The following is a 27,114-nucleotide window of genomic DNA, read 5'->3' on the forward strand; positions in this document are numbered from 1 at the left end:
CTTTTCACAAGATAAAGATACAGACCTAAATGTTTAATAAATCACTATTATTTTTTGGGACACTTGAAAATCATAAAGTCCATGATTCAAGGAAAAAACTAGCAAAAATATACTTCTGCTCATCCCCAAAATAAGGAAAACCAAGTAATAAAGAGAGTGAAAAGATATCTCAAAATCTCATTCCTATACATGATACTGTTTGAAAGTGCAGGTCAATTTCTTCCTTTTCTAGTGAGACCTCATCTTTCTACTCAGGGACATAATTCTACAAAGTCTTCCACTCTTAACAGCTGAGATGAACATTATATCGAGTCTGCTTTCAGCATGGTGGTATCAGTTGCATGAGGCACACACACTTTTTGAGCAAATGTGAGCCCTAGCTATATGTAGGTTTCTCATATTACATTCCACAACTTCTTATGGGAAGATATATACCCATTTCTGCACAAAAGGGGAACTATGGAACACCCCACCTGTTATGATTTTGTTTCTGTTTAATTCGTACCATTATTTTCCTTTTCTCCACTTAAAAAAAGCCTGATCCATGTGCTTAATAAAATGCTTATTAGCTGTACACTAATGAATAAGCAAAAATTATTACTCTTCAAAATACCAGTGTTTAGAAGTAGATGCAGGAAGATGCATGGAAAAAAAATGGAAGTGCAGCTCTGGAAGCCTGCACTCCCAAAGGGAACTACTACATACAGACAGCACAAAGGAGAAAAGAGAGTCCTGGTTCTGCATAGCTCTACCAGAGGAAAGAGCCATTTTTAAAAAAAAAAAAAATTGCTAAAAAGATAGAATAAACATATTAATTACTCACTGGATCTCTCTTGCTGGTCATTTTTAGAATGGCTCTTAACGGTTTTCAATTATAATCTTCTGTTTCAGGTTTCTGTGACTTAAAGCCAAATGCTACTATAATATCTACTATAAAATATATCATTATAGAAACATTATATACCAATCTCTGATAGGATACCTGGGTCAATCTTGAGTTTCTATGGCAAGAAGTGCAAACTGGAGCTCTCTATCCTGTCTACTGTTTAATGTAATACTAGACAAGTCAACATATTCACATATGTCACCTTAACGTACATCAACTGTTCTACAGAACTATATACCTGTTATGAATGAAGAGGTCAACTAGTGACACCACTTACACGCAGTTGTACTATGTGAGGTAAAGTGAAAGAGGAGAAAGAAGAAATAAAGACCATATAATCCAACAACAAAACCCAAAATTCTTGTAGTACTCAATCTGTTAATAATGCTGATCTCCCGATTAAAAAAAAAAAAAAAAAGAAAGAAAAATCTGAGAAGGGTAAACTGCCTATTTTTTTTTAATATTCATTAATTCTTAAAAGTTAAAGAAAAATATGTATATTTAAATGGAAAGTATACCAATTTCACTTTATTAGCCTAATTTAGAAATAAGATGAGGAGAATGGGGTTGAGGTCAAGTATGAAGGAAGAGGGTTAAAACTTTTGATGGTAAAGATCCCTTTCAAACTCCAGCACAGTCCTTAATCACTGCAGCTTCACCTCAGTCAACAGAGTTGCACTCCAAAACGCTGAAAGCAGACTCTCGTTTTCTGTTTCTGTGCTCGGGGACTCTTCAGTTACAGTGTGATGAGGTCTACCAGGTTGCCTTTAGGAGGAGTCATGCTGTCAGGAAAGAAATTTACTAAGGTGTCAAAGAGCTGAGTTCTTTGAGCATAGGTGTGATCCACATCCGAAAAGCCTGGTGAAGAAGAGATAACAAAGAAATTCATCCACTGTGTTTTAAAACTCTATACCTAATGGAAAAGTTAGCTGAGACCAGCAGCAAAGTATACTGGAAAAAGCAAAATCAAATCAGGCTTTAAAATCACAGACACACTACTAAATGTGATCTTAGTTCTGCTACCTGGCAGTGGTGTGGCAGTACCAGCCTCTCTCTGGCTTTTAGCACTTCTGTTTCCTCAGGTGTGAATCTGTGATAATCCTGATCACTTCATGAGATTATTAGGTAGATTAAATGCAATTCCCATGAAAAGCACCTAGCATAAAGACTGGCACTTTGGTAATTAAATAATATTGATTTCTCTTCCTTGCAAGATTTTTCATCTGCTAATCCACTGAGGAAATTCCACTCTTCTTTTCTGACTTTTTAATGCTTTTGATATATTAAATTTTTTACGATAAAATCACAATGAAAGGGATCTTCAGAAAGTGGTCTAAAATCAATAAGACCTTGAGAGCTGGAAGAACTATCAGAGAATTGAGTAAAAATGTAAACAACTGAGGGATTTTGATTTTTAATCTTGTCAAGAATATATGTGTAACAGTCATAATGGTACCTAGCACACAGCACATGCCATACGCTGTGGTGCTATATACCAGGCTCTACACTAAGCACATATTACAAGAATGATGAAGGCTTTTATCCACATAAATTTAGAAAGTGAAAAATAATCTTAAAAGGTAAAAATGGTTAATCTAAAGGATCTCCCCCCCTCTTAATCTCTAATAGACATTTAATTTTCAAATTCACATCAACTAATGCAATATCTAGTTGGATGCCTCCTCCTTTTAGTCAGATGGTATACTGATCTCAGCTGCTTCAGATTTCTTACACACCAAAGAGGTATTTAAAAAATAAAATAAACGATCTTTTCATTCTTAAAATGGCTGAAACACGTGAGCCTTGTTGAGTGTCATCAGAAACAAAACTAGAGCCATACAGAGTTATATATGCTATGATGGTTCCATGGAGACTGTTTCAAATCAGACTAATTTCCATTTAACTTAGAACTGAGTTTTAGGTTTGATCTGTTTTAGTCTTGTCAAGATCAGGAATAGAACATAACTTTGTCAAGGATACCAGTTTCCTGGAAGGAAATAAACAATGCCTTAAGAATGGTACCTTTCTTTTTATTTTAAAAAAAATTAAAAATTATTATTTTTTTTAAGTTTGAAGGGAAAATGTTTCCTTTTCTGAGCTGAACTTAAGCTGTAACAATGCCTACTAGGATATCATAGGAATGAATAGAAGGAAATACTCCAAAATATTAGCATAGCTTATACCTGGTAAGATTATCATCTTTTTTCCCCTATGTTATGCTCTTCTGAATTTTCCAAATTGCTTTATTTTCAATTTTTTATTTGAAAAATTTCAAACTCACAGGAAAGTTTCAAGAAGAGTACAGTGAACACTCATATATATCCTTCACTTAAATCACAGTTGTTTTTGCCAAATATGTTCTTACTGTATGTATGTATATGCCCCACTCAATCTTTCTGTGGAACTACTTGGTAATAAATGTTATACACCTTTATTTTCTTGAGCTCATTTCAGCTAGGAACAAGAATGCCTACTTCATATCCATTATATATTAAATTAAGGAAATTTAACATTGATATCCAAATAACCATTTTTATAGTCATTTCCCCCCACTAATCTGAAATCTAAGCCAAGATTAACTTGCTGCAGTTAGTTTTCAAGTCTCTTTAATCCAAAATAGCTTCTCAGTGCTTTGTTTTTTATGATAGATTTTTCTGAGGGGAACTTGAGTAGAATGTGTTAAATCTGGGTTGTCCAATATGATGAGATACAGTTTATGCAGTTTGGCCAGAATATTATAGAAGTGAGACTGTATGTCCTTAGTATGTCAGCTCAGAAGGCATGAGGTTTGTCCCAATTATTCACTATGTCAACTTTTTTTGGCACTACAGAGTATTAAATCCAGGGGTGCTATACCACTGAGCTACACCCAGCACCACTAACACCCCACCGTTTTGTTGTTGTTGTTGTTGTTTTTTGGTACTGGGGACCTTTTTTTATATTTTATTTAGAGATAGGGTCTCACTGAGTTGTTTACAGCCTCGCTAAGTTGCTAAGGCTGACTTGGAATTCGCAATCCTCCTTCCTCAGCCTCCCGAACCACTGGAATTACAGCCCAGCTCTTTTTATTTTTTATTTTGAGACAGGGTCTTACTAAGTTGCCCAGGTTGAACCCAAACTTTTGATCTCTCTTTTCAGCCTTCCAAGTCACTAAGATTATAGGCATGCCCCACTATACCTGGCTCAATGATATTAACTGTTCTTCATGTGGTTGAACCAAAATTTCTCCAGTTTAAAGTTGTTCTTTTCTACCTTTAAATTAATAAACTCTTTTTTTTTCTTGAAAGGGATATTTTTATTGACTTAATTATTTTTTATGTCTTTGTTATTCCAGATAACTTTAGTATTTATTCTCCCATAAACAGATTATCACTATGTGATTAGTGGCTAAATTACTTTGCTTGTGTAGCCTTTATTGAACTGACTGGACATTTTCAATCATATGTATGTTTTTACCTATTTCACTGATTTAAAATTTTGAAATCACCCTTTGTTCTTTTGCATAACTCAATTACTTACCATCATTTTTCACTGCCATAATCACTTAATGGTAAATTAATAAACTCTTGATGGGGAGATAGCTGGATACTGTAAAAAATATCTATATCTTGTTCCCTTCAATAATTTAGTAATCACTGATTATCCCCCTGCCAGCCTCCCCACCACCCCATGGAGATGCTGGAATTGAACCCAGGGCTTCACACAAGCTAAGCAAGATCTGAGACACATCCCTAGCCCTCAATAATGATTCTTGATGGTAATTTTTGAATTCTACAATTCCTTCTACAATTGTTACCTGACACTCTGGTATAAAGTGCTTTTTCTTCTACTCCTTCCATTTTATTTATTTTTGTTTAGATTAGTAAAATGTACTCTTAGATTCTTTTCTTATTCACTGTTATTACAGTCATCAATCTTTGACACTCAGATTTGGCCAATGAGAGTTCTTAAAGGCTGGCTTTTGTGCCTTCTTGAAATATACTCATTAATTTGAGGCACTTCCTTACTTTCTGATTCACCAAGACACCAGAGCTCACCTGTGTACAGCTCTGGAGTCAGGTTTTCTCCAAGAAGCCCTAATTTCTTTCAGTAGCAAATGATATTTAGAAATCCAAGATCAGTTATGCTAGTTGCCATGGTATCATCATTTCTGGGTCTATATATTTACATACTTAAACAAAATCATGAATTCATACTTTTATTGCTAATTTCATTTTTTAAAACTCCACAGGTATTCTTCTTCTTTTTAATCCCATTCCATATTTCCTTTCTTTGACCAGGAAAAGTCTGACTCCCAGAAACACTATAATATTTACTCATTTGCTTAACTTAGAGTTCTAGAATTACTATGCTTGTACCACTTCCAACAGAGTATGTAGCCTAAATATCATACTAAAATAGTTTTTTCCCCTACTGTGAAATTATGTTACTAATTTCATAAAGAGGTTCGTTTTTGTATGTATTCAACTTTAGGGTTTTTCTCTTCTTTATTTTGTTGTGAATTTGTAAAAATACATGGTATGCTGCATTTTTAATAAAAGACATTAATTCTGTAACAAAGTCTAGTGAAGTTAATACCATTTTCATGATATCAAATGATGTGAGAGGGAAACATTAAGTTACCCTATATGTTAGATACTTCATGTGTGACTATATTAAACTGTCACAAAAATAATAAAGTACATATAAATTCCACTTTCAGATAAGACAAAGAGATTCGGTAATTTAATAAGGTCTCACAGCCGGTAAGGAAAGAGACAGAATGTGAATCCCTGTCTGCCTGATTCCAAAGCCCATCTATTTATTTTTATTAACTCATATTTATTGAGGCCTTCAATTGCAGGGCAATGTGCTATGCATTCTCATTTAACCCTAAAAAGTATTCTTTAATTTTTATTTACTATTTACAAATGAGGAAATTGAGATTTATACAATCATTAGATGAAATAAGTAAATTATGGCAGGTCCCTATTATGGAATATGTATCGCTTCACAAGAATATGAAGATCCACATCATTAAGTTTAAAAAAAATTATGTTGCAAAATGCCTTGTTATTAACAAAAACTAGCACAAATACAAATTTATATGTGTGGAAATATATAGTCAATCTTGATGATTTAGAGTCTATATATGCAAATTCATGTAGTCACTAATATCTACTTGTAACCCTCAAATCAAGACTTGTTGCACACTTTTGTGGACATTCGTAGACATGTATAGAGCAACAAAATATCTGAGTCACCACATACACATTCCTAACTAAGGTGAAGTATGTGATATTCAAGTTTCAAGTCTCATACTAAACACAAACGTCCTTTCACACTCTATGTGGTGATACATTTTTCAAATATGTATTATTTTGTTGGTGACTTTGTTGTTTAAAATGTCCCCCCCAAGTACAGTGCTGAAGTGATGTCTACTGTTTCTAAGTGTAAGAAGGCCTGGTGAAGAAAATACATGTGTTAGATAAGCTTCATTCAGGTACAAATTGTAGTGCTGCTGACCATGAGTTCAATGTTAACGAATCAACAATATACATATAATATGAAAACTTTAAACAAAAACACATATAAGTCAAAGTTAGGTATTGAGCAGTTAAAAGACTATTTTGACCAGAAAGGCTCATAGAAACCTAACTCTGAATTTCCCATAGGAGCAATGTTTCACATTCACTAAGTCAATGTTCCCTATGACTTCATAAACATAATTACTTTAAATAATGAGAATCAACTTTATCTACAATAGTCTCTTTATACAGATGTGTGTATGGAAAGATCTACCTGATATGGCAGGAGATACAGTGATTATACCTAAAGGTAGGGGACAGAGCCTGAGGAAGTTCTTTAGGGAAAATCTTAAACTTTATCTATAGTCAATGTTTTGTTTTGTTTTTTAAACACATTGGAAAGGTAGTAACGCACTTTAATAACATAACTCTTCTCCTAATCACTATTTTTCTCTCACTTTATTTTCACCATAAAATGGAAACAGGAACAATGGGAACTGGGAAAGCTCTATAAGAGACAGTAATAGTCTATTCATTCAGAGAATGAACTCTGAAGGACTAATGATAGGGTTTGAATCCTGGCTTTGCTGCTCACTAGCACTATTTCTAAGCAAGTAACTTCAGCTTGTGTTCAACATTTTGTACACTCAAGGGAATAACATACTTACTTCATAGAGTTACTGTGGGGGAATAAATGAGTTATGACATGCTAAATGGCTGGAATAACACCTGGTCCCATAGTAAATGCTCAATAAATATTAACTAGTTATCACTCTATGGCTGTACTATGACTGAAGACAATGACTGCTCTAAAAGGAAGATGATCGATTAGGAATATATCTTTAACACCCTACACAGACTGGCTGGCCTTTCCTATTTATGGTAAAGAAGAGAGTGTGAGAATTTTAATTCTTTCACTGGCATATGAGTATGTCTTTTCACCTACGTTTTCTATTCTAATAGTAAACTTATTATTTATATAAAAGCCCCTGTTAACATGTGGGTTACAGATAGGAGGCTGAAGAAAGTATCTGCTGAAATATAAGTTTGATAGACAGCAAAAATATAAAGATTAAAAGTACAAAGCAGGGGCTGGGGTTGTGGCTTAGAGGTACAACGCTTGCCTAACATGTGTGAGGCACTGGGTTCGATCCTCATTACCACATAAATATAAAATACAGATATTGTGTCCACCTATAACTAAGAAATAAATATATTTTTTTAAAAAAGTACAAAGCAAATGTGAATTTTAAAAAATTTTTTTAGTTGTTGATGGGCATTTATTTATTTATTTATTTATTTATGGTGCTGGGAATCAAACCCAGTGCCTCACATATGCTAGGCAAGTGCTCTACCACTAAGGCACAACCTCAGCCCCAAATGTGAAATTCTTAAGGCTTCTAATTCATAAATATCAACAGAGTGCCCCAAAGCTTGTACTTGAGGCATAAAATGTTTTAAGCATTTGTCTGGATTCTTATATGTATGTCATATTTGGACTGTAAACTTCTAGAGGAATGAAGAGTGAAAATGGCAACTTGTGCTGTAAACACCATATTTTTCCTACTTGTCAGACATCTTGCTGAAAAGAAGCTCAATTGCTCCAATACTTTCTAGAAGAAACAGCTCTTCAAGTTAGCATAATAATTCTGTTCAATCTCAAATGTGCTTACAGTCACCAAAAGCTTTAAAATAAAGATCCCTGGAGGTTATCTGTCTCTAAAATCAGTCATTTTTCTAAAAATAAGATAACACCAGTTGTTTATAAATTACTTTCCATTTGATTATCTAAAATAAAATAGTCTGACAGAAAATGAATGAGAGCAAAACTCACAAACTCTAAATAGGCATGAAACCTTATAAAAAGAACCTTTTATAATTAACATATCAAATTTATCATTATTAAAATTAACATACAACCTGAATTTGGTATTTTATTATGATGATTTCCATAATTATTTCATTTAATTCTCTGAACAAATCAGGTAAGATCTCTCATTACCTCTATCTTATAGATAAAGAAAGTGATGATTAAAAAAATCAAGGTTGGGGCTGGGGATGTGGCTCAAGAGGTAGGGCCCCCGCCTGGCATGTGCGGGGCGCTGGGTTCAATCCTCAGCACCACATAAAAAATAAAATAAAGATGCTGTGTCCACCGAAAACTAAAAAATGAATAATAAAAAATTCTAAAAAAGAGAAAAAAGAAATCAAGGTCACCTTAGAGTGTGTGTGTGTGTGTGTGTGTGTGTGGCAGTGGGGTGGAGTAGGATGGAATCCAAGACTTCACAGTCCAGGTAAGGCCTCTACCAGCGAGCTCCAGACCCAAAGTCACTTCTAAAATCAGCCAAGGCAGAGCTCATATCTGAACCTTAACTCTAACTGGTAACCACTGTGCTATAATCCGAGTTCCTCACCACTAAACTACTGCCTCCCTTCAGACAAGATAGGAAACAAAGTCTCACAGGAATTTTCCTTTTTTGTATTTTGCTCTGTTGTGTTTGTATTGTTCTCTGTGTATCTGAGGTTTGTTGAACACCCAAGTAAAACAAATTGTTCCTGACAAAATATATTAGCTGGCAGGGAAAAGGGAAGAGAGAGTAGAAAGGAGTAGAGCTGAAGGTAGAATATTTGCTGACGCTATCAAACATAATTCAAATAACTGTCAAGAAATTCTTGTTCCAAAAGCTAAAAATTAACCAGAGACAATTTAGAACCGCTCACCAATAAATAAAAATAATGGCCCTGGGCTGGTGGTACGCATATGTAATAAGGCACACATTCATTCAAATTGGGTATCTATGTGCCAAGTTTCCAAATCATGCATCACTAGGTTTCTATTTCAAATAATGAAATTCAGAAAGGCCAGAGATTCTCCATCCTCACAGGGTTGTGATTTCTAGTAGTCTGAAGACCTTTTCAAAAAGCTTTTGAGGGGCTGGGATTGTGGCTCAGTGGTAGAATGCTCGCCTCACACATGCCAGGCCCTGGGTTCGATCCTCAGCACCACATAAAAATAAATAGTTGTTGTGTCCAACTACAACTAAAAAATAATTTTAAAAAAAGCTTTTGAATGTATGAGATAGTGTTAAGCTATTATCTAAATTCTAGGAGATCCTACTGAAGTTACATTTCACAGCAATCTGCTAGTTTAGTATTGTGGAATCCTTCATATTCTGGAGTTAGAACTTAGGACTGGAGCTGCCTTGATCAGTAAAGAAGCCCCAATTACTTGTTATGGAAAAGAACAAGACCCCAAGGAATATTCTTTTCCATTCCAGTGAAAAGCACCAGAATTACATATGTATTAAAAACTGTGAGGAATAATTAACCTTTGAGAGAGAAAAGGCAAACAATGAAGAAATCAAAAACTGATATCTTCAAGTGTTATTTTATTCCACATATAAAAAGTAGTATTTGTTATATGTACTAGAAAATTCCAACACTACTGCCCAACTCTAAGGCAAATAACAACATTAGTATCAATAGAATTAATACAATTCACTGTATAACCATTTTATAATGACAAGTAGAGAGGTGGATATTCTCATTTCAAACAACTACTATGTGATGGTGAAAAACTGAAGAGACCAATAATGAGTTAGCCTAACAAAAATAATTCTTAAAAATTTACCAGACTAAAGCTCTTGGTTCTGGAATTTCTACAAACTCCTCATTTTACTACAATCTACTTGAGAAAACTTAAGTTTCAACTGGAACTTATCTTGGAACAATTAAAATAGCAACAAACAAAAATTATAATTTTAAAGGAAGAGGTTATTCACTTTCTCTACTCTCATTAACATTTATTTCATTGCCTTACCCAATTACCATTCTTTTGACACCATACAATTCCACAAACAACAAACTAAAAGGAAAAACCATTCAACCAATAAGTGCTATCTCATAGCAAGTACAACATAGAGTGGACATTCCAAGCAGTATTAAACTAATTTATTTTGACCATGCTTCTATTGCCATCTACTGTACCACCAGTCAGTAGTGGCATAACAGGAATTACAGACTGATCTACAAACTGGCAAGGATACTTGGAAAGTAATCTTAAAAGCAAAAGCAGGTTATAAGAAATTTTACACCCTATCTTGAAACTTGTTCCACTTATTTGGATGAATATCTCTAGTACTGTTTCATTTTAAAGAAACCAAAGTCCAACCTTAAATGCTAGGGCACCTGACTAGACTTACTTACTTGGTGTACTTACCTAGAGCTGTAAAATCAGAACCAGATTTGAATAGAGCTGAAGCTAGGAGCTGAAACTGCAAAGTAAAACAGAAGAAAATCAGATGGCTAGCACATTTAAGAATAATACTTTCTATAACTTTGACTATTTATTAGTATCTGTGTATTTTTGCACGTGTTGCCCAGGTCTATTCAACAAATATTGGCAAGCACATCATATTTAAACAATATGCTGACTTTTCTACTGGACTGCTATTATTGTTTTCCTAAACATGAGACCAAGTACTGAAATTATTTTATTTAAAAAATTTATTAAAGTATATATTTACTAAGGAACAGCATGTCTACTGCCATAAAATAAAATAACTCATAAATAAAATAACTCACTTGGGACTTTGTCACAGATGAATAGACCGGTACCCTACATGTAGTCACTGAATTTTTAGTGTAATGCACTCTTATCTCCAAACAAAACAAAACAAACAACAACAAAACCATATCCCTATAAAACACCTGATATCTCTGCTGTGTAAATCAAACTGTGAGAAACACGCGGGTCCCCAAAAAAGTAGACTGGGATCCCACAATCATGTATAATTATATTGTTAAAACTTAAAGCCCCTTTTCTTTCTTTTTTTTTTTTTTAAGTGGGTTTCAATTGTATTTTTTTTAAATTTTTTAGTTGTAGACGAGCACAATATCTTTATTTTATTTATTTATTTTTTATGTGGTGTTGAGGATTGAACCCTGTGCCTCACATGTGTTAGGCAAGCGCTGTACCACTGAGCCACCACCCCAGCCCTCAAAGCCCCTTTTCAAATGGAAATAATATTGTAAACATTGATTAAATCTGCAGGCTAGCCAGCTAAAGTTACTTTAAAATAGAAAATGCAACCAAATAATGACAAAATAGGGTAAGACACACCATTGCAACACTGACAATTTAACAAATTAATAAAAATTTTTACAAAACTATATTTATCCTGAAGGAGGATGCTGGAAAAAAGGAAAGTTAAAGGAAAGACTAAGAGTAGACAAATGGGTAGAGTATCAACGGAATTACTTAGCACTTCTCAATGCTCAAGCAATTGATAGCACAATTTCCTCAGGATCTATGTTTGCAACCTTTACATTTTCAGGTATTAATTGCATTAATATTTATAAGCCCTGACTAACAATCTTTTGAAGGTCATAAATGGTACAAATATTCCAGATGTATCTATCTAAGTACAAGTTAAAAAAAGGGGGGGGGGAATAAAAGGAAGAGTTAAAAATATATGGAAGTTTTATATATATTCAGTCAGATATCTCTACTGCAAAATACTGGTTAGTTTGTGGTTTGTCTATTTTCTTTTCCTAATGTCTTTTTAATTTTTGGTGGTACTGGGGATTAAACTCAGGGCCTTGTGCGTACAAGGCAAGCACTCTATAAACTGAGCTATATCCCCAGCCCTCTTAATGTCTTTTAATGAGTAAAAATCTAAATTCTGTTGAAGACCAATACAACAAGTTTTTCTCATTCATATTTAGTGCCTTTTGTGTTGTCTATAAAATCTTGCCTATTTTAAGATTGTGAAGATAAATCTGTTTTCTTTCCTTGAAGCTTATTATTATTTTATATTTAGATCAGTAATCTACCTTAATTTTTTATGTAAAGAGTAACACAGGTTAAGATTACCAGTTAATCAAATCATCTGTCCAAAAAACTAACTAAATAAATAAACTTTCCTTGAATTTGGCACCCTGGTCGAAAACCAGTTGATTATATATATATATATATATATATATATATATATATGTGCAGGTCTATTTCTGGACTCTATTCTATTCTATTGATCCATTTGTTTGTCCTTAGACCAGTACCATGCTGCCTTCATTACTGTGGCTTTATACAAAAGACCTGAAATCAGGTAGTCTAGCCACATCCTTTACATGTCTACACAAATTTTAGAATAAGCTTGTTTATGTCCTCAACAACAACAAAAATCAAACTTCGCAGATTATCAAAAGAGACAGCATTAAGCTAAAGACCATTTTGGGGACAATGTGCAACTTTAAAAAAATTTTAGTCTTTCAATCCATAAATCTCTCCAATATTATAAATTCTTATAATAGACTTAGGACTACATATTTGACATTTCTTTATGCTAATATGATCAGTATGACTTAAGTTTCCATTTGCTAATTGTTTATTGCTAGTATAAAAATATGGTTGTTCTTTTCTATTGACTTTGTATTATGTAAATTTCCTAAATTCACTTATATTGGTTTGTATATTCTATGGGATTTTCTATACACACAATCAAGTTATCTACAAATGCAAAAAAAAAAAAAAAATTAGTTTTTCCTTTCCAATCTTCATGCCATTTCTTTCTTTTTCTTACCTTACTGCACTAGCTAAAACTACTGGTATATGTTGAATAGAGGTAAGGAGAGCATATGTCTTTTCTTTGTCATAATCTCAGGGGAAAGAGGTTAATATTCTACAATTAGATATGGTCCTATTACATGTTTTTCATAGATGTCCTTTATGAGATTTTGGAAGTTTCTTTTTATTCCTAGTTTGCTAAGAATTTTTATCATAATGAGTTTGAATTTTGTTAGATGCTTTTCTCCATTTATGGAGATAATCTATGGTTCTTCTCTTTCATTGTGTTAGTGTGGTTAGTTACAGTGATTTTCAAATGTCAAACTAATCATGTAGTTCTAGGATAAAACTACTACTACTTTTTTTTTTTTTTTTTCTTTTTTTTACTGGAGATTGAATCTAGGAGTGCTTTATCAGTTACATCCCCGGCTCTTTGGATTTTTTTATTTTAAGACAGAATCTCATTAAGTTGTTTAGGGCCTCACTAAGTTGCTGAGGCTGGCCATGAACCTGCAATCTCCTGCCTCAGACTCCTGAGTCATGTGCCTCTGGGCCTGGCCCCTGGGATAAACTTCTATTTGGTAATAGTATATTAACTACTTAATATATTGCTGAATTTAATCAGATAAAATTTTCTTAAGAATTTTGCTTCTACATTAATGAAGGATACTGTTGTTTTTTTTTTTTTTTTTTGCTTGTAATGTCTTTACCAACATTTTATATCATTTTAAACTACCTTCATAAAAGGATTTAGGACTCACATATGTCCTTCAGATTTCTGAGGTCCATGCAGAACTAGTTATTTTTTTTTCCCTTCCTTAAATGGTTGACAGAATTTATTGATAGAGCCACGGCTCTTTCTTTCTTGGAATATTTTCTTAAAGTTTTTTTTAATATATATATTTTTAGTTGTTAATGGAACCTTATTTATTTATATGTGGTGCTGAGAATCGAACCCAGGACCTCACACATGCCAGGCAAGTGCTCTACCACTGATCCACAACCCCAGCCCCATTGGAACATTTTTGATTACAAAGTCAATCTCTGTAATGGATATGGGTTCCTTAAGATTTTGTTTCTTCTTATGTCAGTTTTGGTAAATCATATCATTAAAGTATTATCCATTTCATCAAGATCCTAAATTTATTACTCTTTAATGTAACATAGTGATTTCTACCTTTTATCTGTAATGTTGATATAATTTTCACTTTTTTCTTCATAAGTCTTGCTTGGAGTTTATCAATTTTATTTACCTTTACAAAAAACCAACTTTTTACTTTTGAATTTTTCTCTTTTGCTTGTTTCTTATTTCACTAATTTCCTGTTTTCTTATTTGGGGTTTAACTTGCTCATCTTTTCTAACTCCTAAGGTAAAAGATAAACTTAACTGGTTCTACATAGAGGAGGAGGAGTCGAAAACTTATTTTAACAATCTGATTAAATAAGTGGAACTGATATGTATTGGCCTATGATTTTAACTTATACCAAGTGACATTATAGACCCCTTTCCCAAACTCTGAACTCAAATATCCAACTACCACCTTAGCTGGTTGTTTCACAGGCATCTCAAATAGAACATACCCAAAATCAACTTTCTGATTTCCAGTAAGAAGTCCCCACCTACCACCACAAACAACTCCCCTCAGAACCTTCTCATTTCAACTGAAAGTTAACTTCATCCTTCCAGTTTTTTAGGTAAAAAACTTTGGAGTTATTTATTTGAATGTTACATTCAATTCACCATAAAAACTTGTTGGTTCTACATTTAAATATACTGAAAATTTGGTCGATTTTGCTTATCTCTCTATTGCTACTATTCTCTCTATTTCTACTATTTTGATCTGAACTTGAACAATTTCTTGCTTAGATTTCTAAAATCTTCTTTGTGAGTCTTTCTGCCAACATACTTTTCCCCCTTTAGTCTGTTCTCAATATAGTAGTCACAGTGATCTAATTAAAACAGAGTGTAGATCACATCATTCTTCTACACAATAGCCTGAACGGACTTCTTCAATCACGCTAAAAGCCAAAGTCCTAAAAAGGCTTCAGAAGGCATTCACCATCTGTTTTCCCAGTCCTTGCTCTTACTCTGTGACCTCATCTCTGACTGTTCTCACTCTTCTTCTCTAGTCCAGTCACCATGGATTGCATGCCACTCTTCTAAATCATGCCAGAGTGTTTCCACCCTAGGATCTTTGTTCTAACCCCTGCTTTGCTAGATACTGTCTTTACCAAATTATCTGCCTAGCTCATTTCCTCAATCCTTCAAGTATTTGTGCAAGTCTTATTTCTAATGGAGGTCTATTATGATCACCTTATTAGAATTGCCCAATTCTTACCTCTGGTACTTCTGATCCCTTTTATCCTTCCTGTAGCTTTTTTTTAATTTTCCTGTAATGCTTATCAAATTCTATCATGCTATATACCTTGCTAATTTAATATGCTTACTGTTTATTGTCTCTCCCAAAGGAACATAAGAGCCTTCTGGGCAGGGATCTTGTTTTGTTTGCTGATGTATCTCCTAAGCCTAGAATGCCTGGCACATTGTAGGAAATCAAACTATTAAATGAATGTACTGTGGAAACAGCGCAGGCACTATATAATTAATTAATATATATAATTAATTCAGAACATGCTATACTGGCTGAAAACTACTTTTTTTCATTCCTTCTCTACTATATAAGTACCCTCTGAAAATGGTAGACTTGAATTTGGTACGCATTTTTCAAGTCTTTTCTAGAAAAAAAATACTTTTTAAAAAAAATCAGTTTATAAAATTACTGAATTTTATCACCAATTCTGAAAACATGTTGTGGAGACTAGAGGAAACAAAGAACCATGTTCTGGTATATAGCTGGTAGTTTACTGTCCTCATCCTAATAATTGGCACAATGATGATAATCATATTGACAACCATGTGTACAAAATCCAAAAAACCTTTTGGTTTCTGAAAGTCATTTAAATAATGAAAAATTTGTAAAACATACAAATAGAACAAAAGCAAGCTACTACAGAAAATGAGAAATAGGCCTTTCCCAACGAGGGGAATGATCTCCTACAATGAAAAGTGAAAGTTTAGGTGTCTTACTGAAAAGTACTGCAAATATAATAAATACTCTGTCACTGGGGATTTCCTTCCCCAAAATAGATTACTGGAATATAAGAAGTTTTGAAAGTTATATCTGTTCACGCATTCTTAAACAAAATAATCGCCTTTCAGACCAATAATCCCCAATATCAAGTGTGTTTTCTGTTTTTTGTTAGATATGCAGCCAGAGGAGAATTTGGGTAGGAGTACTGTTTTGTAAAATTTTCTGAGGTAACTGATACTAACACACAGAATGCCATTTTATTTTATTTATTTATTTTTTAGTTGTAGATGGACACAACACCTTTATTTTTATTTATTTATTTATATGTGGTGCAGAGGATGGAACCCAGAAATTTGCATGTGCTAGGCGAGCACTCTACTGCTGAGTCACAACCCCAGCACACAGAATGTCATTTTATTAACTTATAACAGGACCAAACAACTCTGGCTTAAGTTTTTTAGGAAATAAAATGGAAATATATAGCATATAAAAGAGAAGTTGTTACTATTTGAAAAAGAAAAAAAAAAATAGAAATTAGCTACCAAAATTAATAAATGGGTCTATGTGAACTTGAAATTCCTCTCTGTCCTGATTTTTGCCTATTAACTTAGCTAAGAACAAACTGTTTTCTTTGGCCTACTTACAGCTCACACAGCTGAAATTATTTACTTTGAAATACTTTGTTTTGGTTTTAAAAATAAGAGGAAAATGACTGCCCAGTTATAGCCATTTTATATAGAATATGGACAGATCACAAGGATATCTATTTACAACTCTTAAATGCATGATCCAACAAAATTAACATTAATGTTCTCTCTGCAACTATGTAGAGTTGTAAGTCAAAATGGATTATACCAAACATATTCTGCTTCTGAGCAAAACTAAATAATTTCCCCTCTTTCAATAAAATTAACTGTCCCCACACAGGGTTCTAAAGTGTGTTCTGCTGAGTCTCTACCTACCCTGGGGTAATAACCAATACTGAGTAAGAGCAACAGGACTTATTTTCACAGCAGGATACTATGAAAGAATCTGTCTTCATTTTGGTGCTGAGGACATGGCTGGCTCTACTGATTTAAAAGTACAATGAACCTGGTGCCTGAAAGGGATTTGACATTAAATCTGAAACCACTTGTACTGATGCTGAGGAGAGAAAAACACTGCTTGATATTGTTTTTACAAAGTCAAAGCAAAGCAACAGCTAAAAGGGAAATGGATGTAAAGAAGAGAACTACATATCATTAGTACCAATTCTATGAGCAGAAAAGCAAAATGGAATATAGTTCAGATGCTGCAAGATGGCTGGCAAGAGAAAAAAAAATGACAAAAGGAATCTCAGCAGTTAGTGGGAAAAAAGACTATAAAATATAAAACCATGCAAGTCCATTGTAGGCACACTCACTCAGTGGATGGGCAAATATGCCCTTAAGAATGTGAAATCTTTTGAAACAGTTGCTTTATCCCATGTAACAAAAACTTCAATAATCATGGTCAGCTATTGTTTCTCAGGCTTAGGAACTACTGTTGAATGTAGTAACCTACAGTCAAGCTATACTGCTACAACATTCATATAATAAACATTAAGACAGCAAGGACGCTTACTCCCATAAACCTAAGTTTTCTTTACTCTTGAGCGATCTTAAATATCAGTAGAAAAGTTGGCACTGAACTATTACATAATCCTTAAGCAAAAGAATCATGGGATTATGGAAAAAGTAAAACTTTGTTTTCTTCCTGAAAAACAAAACTAATGTCTAAGTTAAAACTTTATATGTGAGAATTCGAATGGGTTTCCTGTGTCACCTGAATTTTATCAAACGAAAATATGCCTGTTCAATTTTTAATTTACCTGCTCTGTTATCATTTTTAAGCTTAGTGTCAAGTTTTCATTTTCAACACTCAAGTTAGAAAGACATTTTAAAACATACTCAATTCCTGTAGGTCATTATCACCTTTCCTTACCTCTTTTGTCTCTTCTGGATCTGAATGATCCACAGTTATATAAAGATCATTTTGTAAATATTTTAGAGCACTAAGGGGATCCATTTGAGCCTTTTCTTCAAACCTAGAAAATATAAATCAGAATAATAATTATTTTGAGTCATAAGATAACACAAGAAATGTCTTTTAAGACCCAGAATGAAATACATTGTGTACAAGATGAGTTAGTCTTAGTATCTACAAAACTTGAGTCTGGGATTCCTGGGTAAGAATACTAACACGCAAATAGTGTAGATGTAGAGCACATAGAGACACAATGGAAATGCCAGGTGGCCACAAGCAGTTGCGATGCTACAGAATACATCCTACCTAGAGAGTACATCCTACCCTTGCCTTAAAACTATAACTGAGAATTAAGTCCACTACAAAACAGTCTCTATGTCAAATATTTTGGATAACAGAACTCCAAAAGAGTTCAATGCTTTCATCAAAAACAAGTGCTTATAAAATCTACTTGCTTAGATTTGTACAATAAATTTTCCCATGGAGGTATTTAATAAATACATTGGAAACTGAAATGAATATGGTCTCTTTTAATGAGTATCTTAACATTCTATATATATATATATTTTTTTTTTTAAATTTTTTATTGTTGGCTGTTCAAAACATTACATAGTTCTTGATATATCATATTTCACACTTTGATTCAAGTGGGTTATGAACTCCCATTTTTACCCCATATACAGATTGCAGAATTACATCAGTTACACATCCATTGATTTACATATTGCCATACTAGTGTCTGTTGTGTTCTGCTGCCTTTCCTATCCTCTACTATCCCCCCTCCCCTCCCCTCCCCTCCCCTCTTCTCTCTCTGCCCCCTCTACTGACATTCATTTGTCCCCCTTGTATTATTTTTCCCTTTCCCCTCACTTCCTCTTGTATGTACTTTTGTATAACTCTGAGGGACCTTCCATTTCCATGCAATTTCCCTTCTCTCTCCCTTTCCCTCCCACCTCTCATCCCTGTTTAATGTTAATCTTCTTCTCCTGCTCTTCGTCCCTACTCTGTTCTTAGTTACTCTCCTTATATCAAAGAAGACATTTGGCATTTGTTTTTTAGGGATTGGCTAGCTTCACTTAGCATAATCTGCTCTAATGCCATCCATTTCCCTGTAAATTCTACGATTTTGTCATTTTTTAATGCAGAGTAATACTCCATTGTGTATAAATGCCACATTTTTTTTATCCATTCATCTATTGAAGGGCATCTAGGTTGGTTCCACAGTCTTGCTATTGTGAACTGTGCTGCTATGAACATCGATGTAGCAGTGTCCCTGTAGCATGCTCTTTTTAGGTCTTTAGGGAATAGACCGAGAAGGGGAATAGCTGGGTCAAATGGTGGCTCCATTCCCAGCTTTCCAAGAAATCTCCATACTGCTTTCCAAATTGGCTGCACCAATTTGCAGTCCCACCAGCAGTGTACAAGTGTACCCTTTTCCCCGCATCCTCGCCAGCACTTGTTGTTGTCTGACTTCATAATGGCTGCCAATCTAACTGGAGTGAGATGGTATCTTAGGGTGGTTTTGATTTGCATTTCTCTGACTGCTAGAGATGGTGAGCATTTTTTCATGTACTTGTTGATTGATTGTATGTCCTCCTCTGAGAAGTGTCTGTTCAGGTCCTTGGCCCATTTGTTGATTGGGTTGTTTGTTCTCTTATTGTCTAATTTTTTGAGTTCTTTGTATACTCTGGATATTAGGGCTCTATCTGAAGTGTGAGGAGTAAAGATTTGTTCCCAGGATGTAGGCTCTCTATTTACCTCTCTTATTGTTTCTTTTGCTGAGAAAAAACAATATATTTTTTAACATTCAATATTTTTAACAAGAATGTTTCCATGTTTCAGTCATTGATTAAGAGTAACAGAAAGTAACAGAACAACTGCACCAACCTTTAAATTTGTTAGAAAATATGCCTATTCAATTTTTATTACCTGCTCTGTTATCATTTTTAAGCTATATCAAAATAACTCTATGATGGTGAAACATTTTTCAACAGGTTTTTTTGTTGCTTTTTTTTGGTACTAGGGACTGAAGCTGGGGCACTTGACCACTGAGCCACATCCCCAGTCCTATTTTGTATTTAATTTAGAGACAGGGTCTCACTGAGTTGCTTTAGCGTCTAGTTGTTGCTGAGGCTGGCTTTGAACTTGTGATTCTCCTGTCTCAGCTTCTTAAACTGCTGGGAATTCGAGCGTGTGCCACCACATCCAGCTCAACAGTTTAAACAAATAAATAAGAACCTGAGACCTCTAAAATGAATCTGGCAAAGATAAGAGCTAGTAAGGAGCAGAAAAACAGAATAAAATACAGGTAGATTCCAAAACTGAAAAGGAAAAGAGTTCTCTTGCTCTGTTTTTGCTTGTTTGGGGTGTGTGTGTGTGTGTGTGTGTGTGTGTGAGTGAGTGAAAGAGAGACAGACACACACACACACACACTAGGGATTTAACCCCAGGGCTTTGGGCATTCCAGGAAACAGAAACATTCTCTTAAAAAAAAAAAATGTAGCGGGGTACAATGGGACATACCTGCAATTCCAGTATGTAGATTGCAAGTTCTTGTTTTAATATTTTAGTTGTAGATGAACACAATACCTTTATTTTATTTATTTATTTTTATGTGGTGCTGAGGATCAAACCCAGTGGCTTACACATGCTACACAAGTGCTCTATCACTGAGCTACAACCCCAGCCCAGACTGCAAGTTTGAGACCAGCCTGGACAACTTAGGGAAACCCTGTCTCAAAATAAAAAATAAAAGGGCTGCGGATGTAGCTCAGTGGTAGAGCACTCCTGGGTTTAATCTTGTATACCATGAAGGGTGGGGAGAACACAACTATTAGGGTCTATTTAAATAAGATAATGTCCTTTTAGTAAAGTATAATTGCACATGCTTTAATTATGTATTTTATGTCTAATAAATTGTCACACTGTTCTAAATATTATAGACAAAGAAAATTCATATAATTTGCTTTGGGTAAAGAAAATGGCCTTTCCCAGAGGTATTCAGGCTGATGGCAATCTTAGTTGCAAGCTATCTGTACATTAGATAGGGGACAAAAACTAGGAAAATATCACAACTCTCATGTACGAGGTAATACCCTGACAGGGACAGCCAGGCTGTTGGTCCTCAATGAGAGTCCCTTAGGCAGAGGTCATTTTACATTTTATTTACAACAGATTAAACCAGACCTTTGGCACATGAGCCTGTCAACAGTCTCAAGCTTGATCAACCGTTTATAAAGTGGCTTGGCAGAAGTCTTCCCAAAAGGGCCACTCTCTCCTAGGAATTCTTTCCAAGAATCAAAGGTGAGATATATAAGGACATGTAAAAGGCAAATAGAGAGGGCAATAAATAGAAGTCATGAAATGTTGGATCTAACCCTCTCTCTCCAGGTCCTGAAGCCAAGGGAACAAAGTTAGGAGCAGTCAGTTAAATAGCAGAAGCAGACAAAGCAGCAGAAAAAAGTACAAAAAAAATGTGACTACTGCAGCTCCTGGTAGTTAGAACTGTTCTAGTCTCCTAAACATTCTCCTTGGGCCTCACTGTTCAAATGCTGAGAAGGCGCCAAAGGTCCTTCCCTTTTTGTATCTCTTTGACCTCATCTCACCTAATCACCTCACTCATTTCACTTCTACCACACTACCCTTCTTATACTCCTCAAATAATCCAGGCATATTTTTTAACCTCAGAGCCTTGCCTTTCTGGAACATCTCCCCCTAAATATCTACATAATACATTCCCTCATATCCATTAGGTCTCTAGGTAGAAGCAAATAAACAAAAAGTCATTTTTTTTTTTTTTTGGCTGTAAGGTCTACCCTAATAATTTTATTTAAAATTGCATCTCCAAGCCAGGTATAGTGGCACATTTCTGTAATCCCAGTAAGCTGGGTGACTGAGGCAAAAGAATTGAAAGTTTGAGGCCAGACTCAACAACTTGGCAAGACCCTGCCTCAAAATAAAACATAAAATGGGCTGGGGATGTAGCTCAGTGGGTAAAACACCTCTGGGTTCAATCCCTAGTACAAAAAAACAAAACAGACAAACAAAAAAAACAACCCTCCAGCTCTTTCACCTGTAACAATAGCTCTTAACCAGTTTTATTTTTTTTTCATAGTACTTATTATATAATTATTATTAATCTCCTTTTGAAGGCAGGAACTTTTCTTTTTATTCTTCACTGATAAATCCATAGAGCCTAGGACAACATCTAGTACACACAGTTAGATGAATATTTTTTAAATAAACAAATAGTTTTATCAATCGTTTTTATAAAGACATTTATGTGGTTGCTTTTGCCATTCTACAAATGAGCGAAGTGATCTCCAGAGAGGTCAAGACAGAAGACTTAAAATGAATACCAGGTCTATCCATCAAGACCTAGTCCTTTTTCCATTTAGACACTAGCTATCAGAATAAAGGCAAAAAGCAATCATAAACAGAAAAGAATACTATGCTTCATATTTTTATGTTACTATTATTAACTTTAGTTGAAAACAGTTTATATGAATGGATAAGTTCTTTATATATTCTTAAATTCTCCTTTAAAGGTTTTTTTGTTTAAGTTCTGAGATAAGGTAACACATTTCTTTTCCCATAGTAGCTGATTTCCAAGACTAATGTTTCCAATCACAAACTTCCTATCTTTTAATTTCAATTTCTTTATTTCATGAATTATTCTCACACTCACAATATTTGTTAATCTTTCATCATATATTTAAATGATTCATTAAAAAAAATCTTTATCCATTTTCACTCCTCACTTTGACTTTATTTTTCCTTTTTATGGGGTGGGGGTGTACTGGTGATTAAACTCAGGGGCACTTAAATCCTGAGTCACATCCCCAGCCCCTTTTATTTTTTATTTTGAGACAGGGTCTCACTATGTTGTTTAGGGTCTCATCAAGTTGATGAGGCTAGTCTTGAATCTGTAATCCTCCTGCTTCAGCTGCCCTAGCACTGGGATTATAGGCATGAGCCACTGCATCTGGCTCACTTTATGTCTTAATTAGGAAAAGTCACTAACAATGATGCAATGATGTTTGCACCATAAACTGCCATTTTACCTGTCTAATGAAAGCATTATTATGAATACCATTATTATTTTGTGGTGCTGAGAATCAAACCCAGGGCTTCATGCAATCTTGGCAAATACTCCACCACTGAGCCACATCTCCAGCCCTTTTTAATGTTAATTTTGAGACAGGGTCTTACTAAGTTGCTTGGGGCCTCCATAAGTTGCTGAGGCTGCCTCAACCACCGAATCACTGGGTATACAGGCATATGCCACTGTACCTAGCCCCCAAAATATTTTTAAAAGGGAAAATAAAGTGACAATTAAAACCAAAACAAAACTTAATTGGTAAAGAAAACTATAACCATATTTTAAAGTTATATTGTGAAAAATCAAACCATAAAGATATATAATCTAATATACCACCACATTCACTATGAAGAGTTAAGAACAAGTCAGGCATATATCAATACTCTAAAGCTGATCTGATTTGTAGTAGTTAGGGCTTGAGTTATTCCAAAGTAGGCACACAACCTTCACAAAAATTTTTTTCTATTATTTTAATATTCACAGAATTTCACTTTCTCTGTATTAAAAATCTTAGCACTTTGCCTTTGAGAGAAAAACAAAAAATAAGCATCTACAAAACAATATGATCTTCACAGTATTTATGCTATTTTCTTTCTTTCTTTTTTTGGTGGGACAGGTGTACTGAGTATTCAACCCAGGAGCATGCTACCACTGAGCTACATCCCCATCCCTCTTTCTTTCTTATTTTGAGACAGGGGCTTGCTAAGTTGTTGAGGCTAGCCTCATTCTCCTGCCTCAGCCTCCCAAATCACTAGGATTACTAGTGTGCACCACCACATGTGGCTACACTCTTTTCTTGTTAGAGTTGCAAAAACAAAGTCAGATCTCCAGAGCTAGCTACCAACAATAGCCAATAATGTTAAAGTTTTCAGTAAATTATTTTCATACCTGTGTTTTCTTATGAGATACTTGCAATGCCTCAATAAGTAATCTTTTGAAGGTCTACACAATTTCAGTGACCAGAAGTCATCAAGTCTCATCTTTGGAGAGCAAGATTTTCCTGGATTTCCGCCAAATAAATAATGAACCTATGGTAAACACAACAAACCAAATTTTTAAAAATTCATATATTTCAAGAAACTATAGAAGCCCTGGTATAATGTTTTCATTTGGGTAGTAATATGTAATACTACAAATATAATTTTTACCAAAGACTCCCCTCCCCTCCTCTTCTACCCCCAATGTCCCCCAACCTTTTTTTTTTTTTTTTTTTTAATAACTAGGAATTGAACCTAGGTCTCATGCATACTCTACCACTGAGCTATAAAGCACTATGGCTACTTTCCTAAACTACACTTCATACTGAAATAAGTTGTATTACCACAATTATAATGATAGCAGAAGACATAAAACAAAAGCAACGATAGAAAAGAAAGAAACAAATACTTAGGGGAAGAATTTAATCCAAGATAAATTTGTGGAAGACAACAAATAATAGGCATTATCAAGTTAATCAAGTATTGATCAAAACAGCAAATAATATTTTTTTTAAAAACTGACATACATGTTGAATTGAATCACTGAATCTAAAAACCTTATAAAAATGTTATCTTATTTTGCTTTAACCTAAATACCAAATATTAAATGGAACATATAATTTGTAAAATAGTTTTAAAATTATTTAATTAATACCAAAAAAGAAATGTAAAAGGAAAGCAATAATGATTTCACTATTATATTAGATGCTTTGTGGCCCGCATCCCCCCCAACCCTTCCCGCCCCCTACCCACCCAATCTCCCCCCCCAACCCTCCCGCCCCCTCACCCCCCTTGCCCCCTAACCCCCAACCTCCCCACCCCCTCCCCCTTCCCCCTTTCCCTCCCCCCCCCCCCACCTCTTACTAGGTATTGAACTCAGGGGCACTCAACCACTGAGCCACATCTCCAGTCCTATTTTGTATTTTATTTAGACATAGGGTCTCACTGATTTGCTTAGCACCTCACCATTGCTGAGGCAGGAGAATGAGGCTAGCCTCAACAACTTAGGTTGGCTTTGAATCTGTGATCCTCCTGTCTCGGCCTTCTGAGCCACTGGAATTACAGGCGTGCACCACTGTGCCTGGCTTATATTAGAATTTTAATGTTATTCTGTCAAAAGTTTTAAAGCATTTCCTGAAATTTTAAAACACTACAGTCAATGGTATTAAAGCCAAAACTAGACAGGAAGTCAATACAGATAGATAAATTGAGTCAGGTCAGATCAAGGAAGCCAATTTGAGTGAGTACAGGAAGTTGGGGACTGCTCCCTGAGGGACTGAAATGTTAATTCCTTCAGAGCCCTTCCTCCACCCTGATCAAGAACCTTAGCACAATCCTTAGCACAACATAAATAAACAAACTAATAAATAAATAAAGGTATTGTGTCATGTACAACTAAAAAAAAGAAAAAGCAATCATGAAATTCATTTGGAAAAATAAAAAACCCAGAATAGCCAAAACAATCCTTAGCCCAGTAAAGCAGAAGGCATCACAATACCAGACCTGCAAGACATTGCTTTTAAGGCATTCTACTCTGCTCCAATCTATTGCTGAGGAACTGTCCCAGGTACCTACAGGGAGCTATAAAGTTGTTAATTAATGTGTCCAGGGCTGCTCCATTCTGCCCTTCCCCTTTCAGCCCACCTGTTTCCCACCTTTTGGCCATCCCACTGAGCATATCCTGGGCTAGTCACAGGTATGCAGGAAGGAAAAAGGTAAGGGGAAGAAAGACATAAAGAGGTAGAACACATTGCTTCTTGGTATACCAGGATACCAGCTATGGCCCCCTTCTTCCTCCAGGGAGAAGTCTATATTACCCCTTTTAAAGTAAACCCTGCTTTAAATGCTTGCTTCGACATGATTCTCTACTGTTCAAACTTCAACATGTGAGGGAGCAGAACTCATCACCGATAACTGGCAGTATCAGTATTATACCACAGATATTATTTCTGTTCCACATGTGAAATTCATTTAACCTTCTAAATTGGAAGACTCTAAGAGACTTTTATTCATCTCATGTATCTTTCACCTAGGGGTCTCAATATAGCCCAGACTTTTAATCACCTATAGCTTTAACAGAAAGAACAGGGCTCTGTCAGTAAATTTCCATATAATCTGTGTCTAATCACTAAACTACCTGCTTAATTAAAGGCAGAAATAGTTAAAGAAACCACTTTAAATACTTAGTTACATTCAAACTTCAGAATGCACGATGATTTTCAAAAGGATGGTGGAAGAGAGGTCATTCATACAGAAAAATTTAGATAAAATGGCGTCTTTACACAATGGAAAGTCTCTAAAACCAGGAAGTTACAAATCTATCTCCTCCTTTTCGTATCATTGGCAAAGGTACCCAAATACTCAAAACTGTACTTTGTGTGTGTGTGTGGAGCTAAGGATTAGACCCAGGACTTTATATATGCTATACAAGAGTAGAAGCAGCCAATAACAGTTTTCAAAAGAGAAGTGCCAAGAATTATAGCCTATGAAAAAAATAATTATTCTCTTAAAGAATTTTAGAGAGAACTGATACTGAATATCTAATACACATACTACTATTTGCTATAGATCATAATGTTTTATTCAAATACACTTAAAAAATCAGAAAGAGATATATTTGGAGTTTTTTTCAGATTAGGCCACAAAATATTTACAGGTCAAAGTAGTGAACACACCTTGTGTAACTCATCATAAACAAGCTGGTGGGCAAATCTTGGACATGGTTCTTCTTCCTGCAGACTTTTACTTGGATTGTCTTTTGCAGCTTGATCATTCTTATAGACGCAAGACCTGCAAGACATTGCTTTTAAGGCATTCTACTCTGGAAAATTTGCAGCAATGTTAATACAAATATAGCAAGCAAATTAATTGCCAATTACCAACAAAAAAATCCAATTATATATTTGTTCTCATCAAAGCTTAAAGTTCTGATAACTCTCATAAAACAATATGCATTTGTTAGAACTGAGTTCTGAAATTCTT

The 27,114-nt window shown here is 34.7% G+C and overlaps 1 protein-coding gene across 2 annotated transcripts in view; it reads right to left on the bottom strand.

Moving 5' to 3' along the window:
- Positions 1-1,386: 1,386 nt before the first annotated feature.
- Positions 1,387-27,114, bottom strand: part of Mkln1 (muskelin 1) — a 327,824-nt gene continuing 302,096 nt past the window's right edge. For both annotated transcript variants that reach the window (XM_071611871.1, XM_027950127.3), the window contains 5 exons: positions 26,808-26,922; positions 24,044-24,183; positions 18,013-18,115; positions 10,613-10,667; positions 1,387-1,744 (listed from right to left, as the gene is read on the bottom strand). In XM_071611871.1, coding sequence (XP_071467972.1) covers positions 1,623-1,744; positions 10,613-10,667; positions 18,013-18,115; positions 24,044-24,183; positions 26,808-26,922 — 535 coding nt within the window. In that variant the 3' untranslated portion in view covers positions 1,387-1,622. The remainder of the gene's footprint in view (positions 1,745-10,612; positions 10,668-18,012; positions 18,116-24,043; positions 24,184-26,807; positions 26,923-27,114) is intronic.

Source organism: Marmota flaviventris, chromosome 1, assembly GCF_047511675.1.
Source record: "Marmota flaviventris isolate mMarFla1 chromosome 1, mMarFla1.hap1, whole genome shotgun sequence".
Classification (NCBI taxonomy): domain Eukaryota; kingdom Metazoa; phylum Chordata; class Mammalia; order Rodentia; family Sciuridae; genus Marmota; species Marmota flaviventris.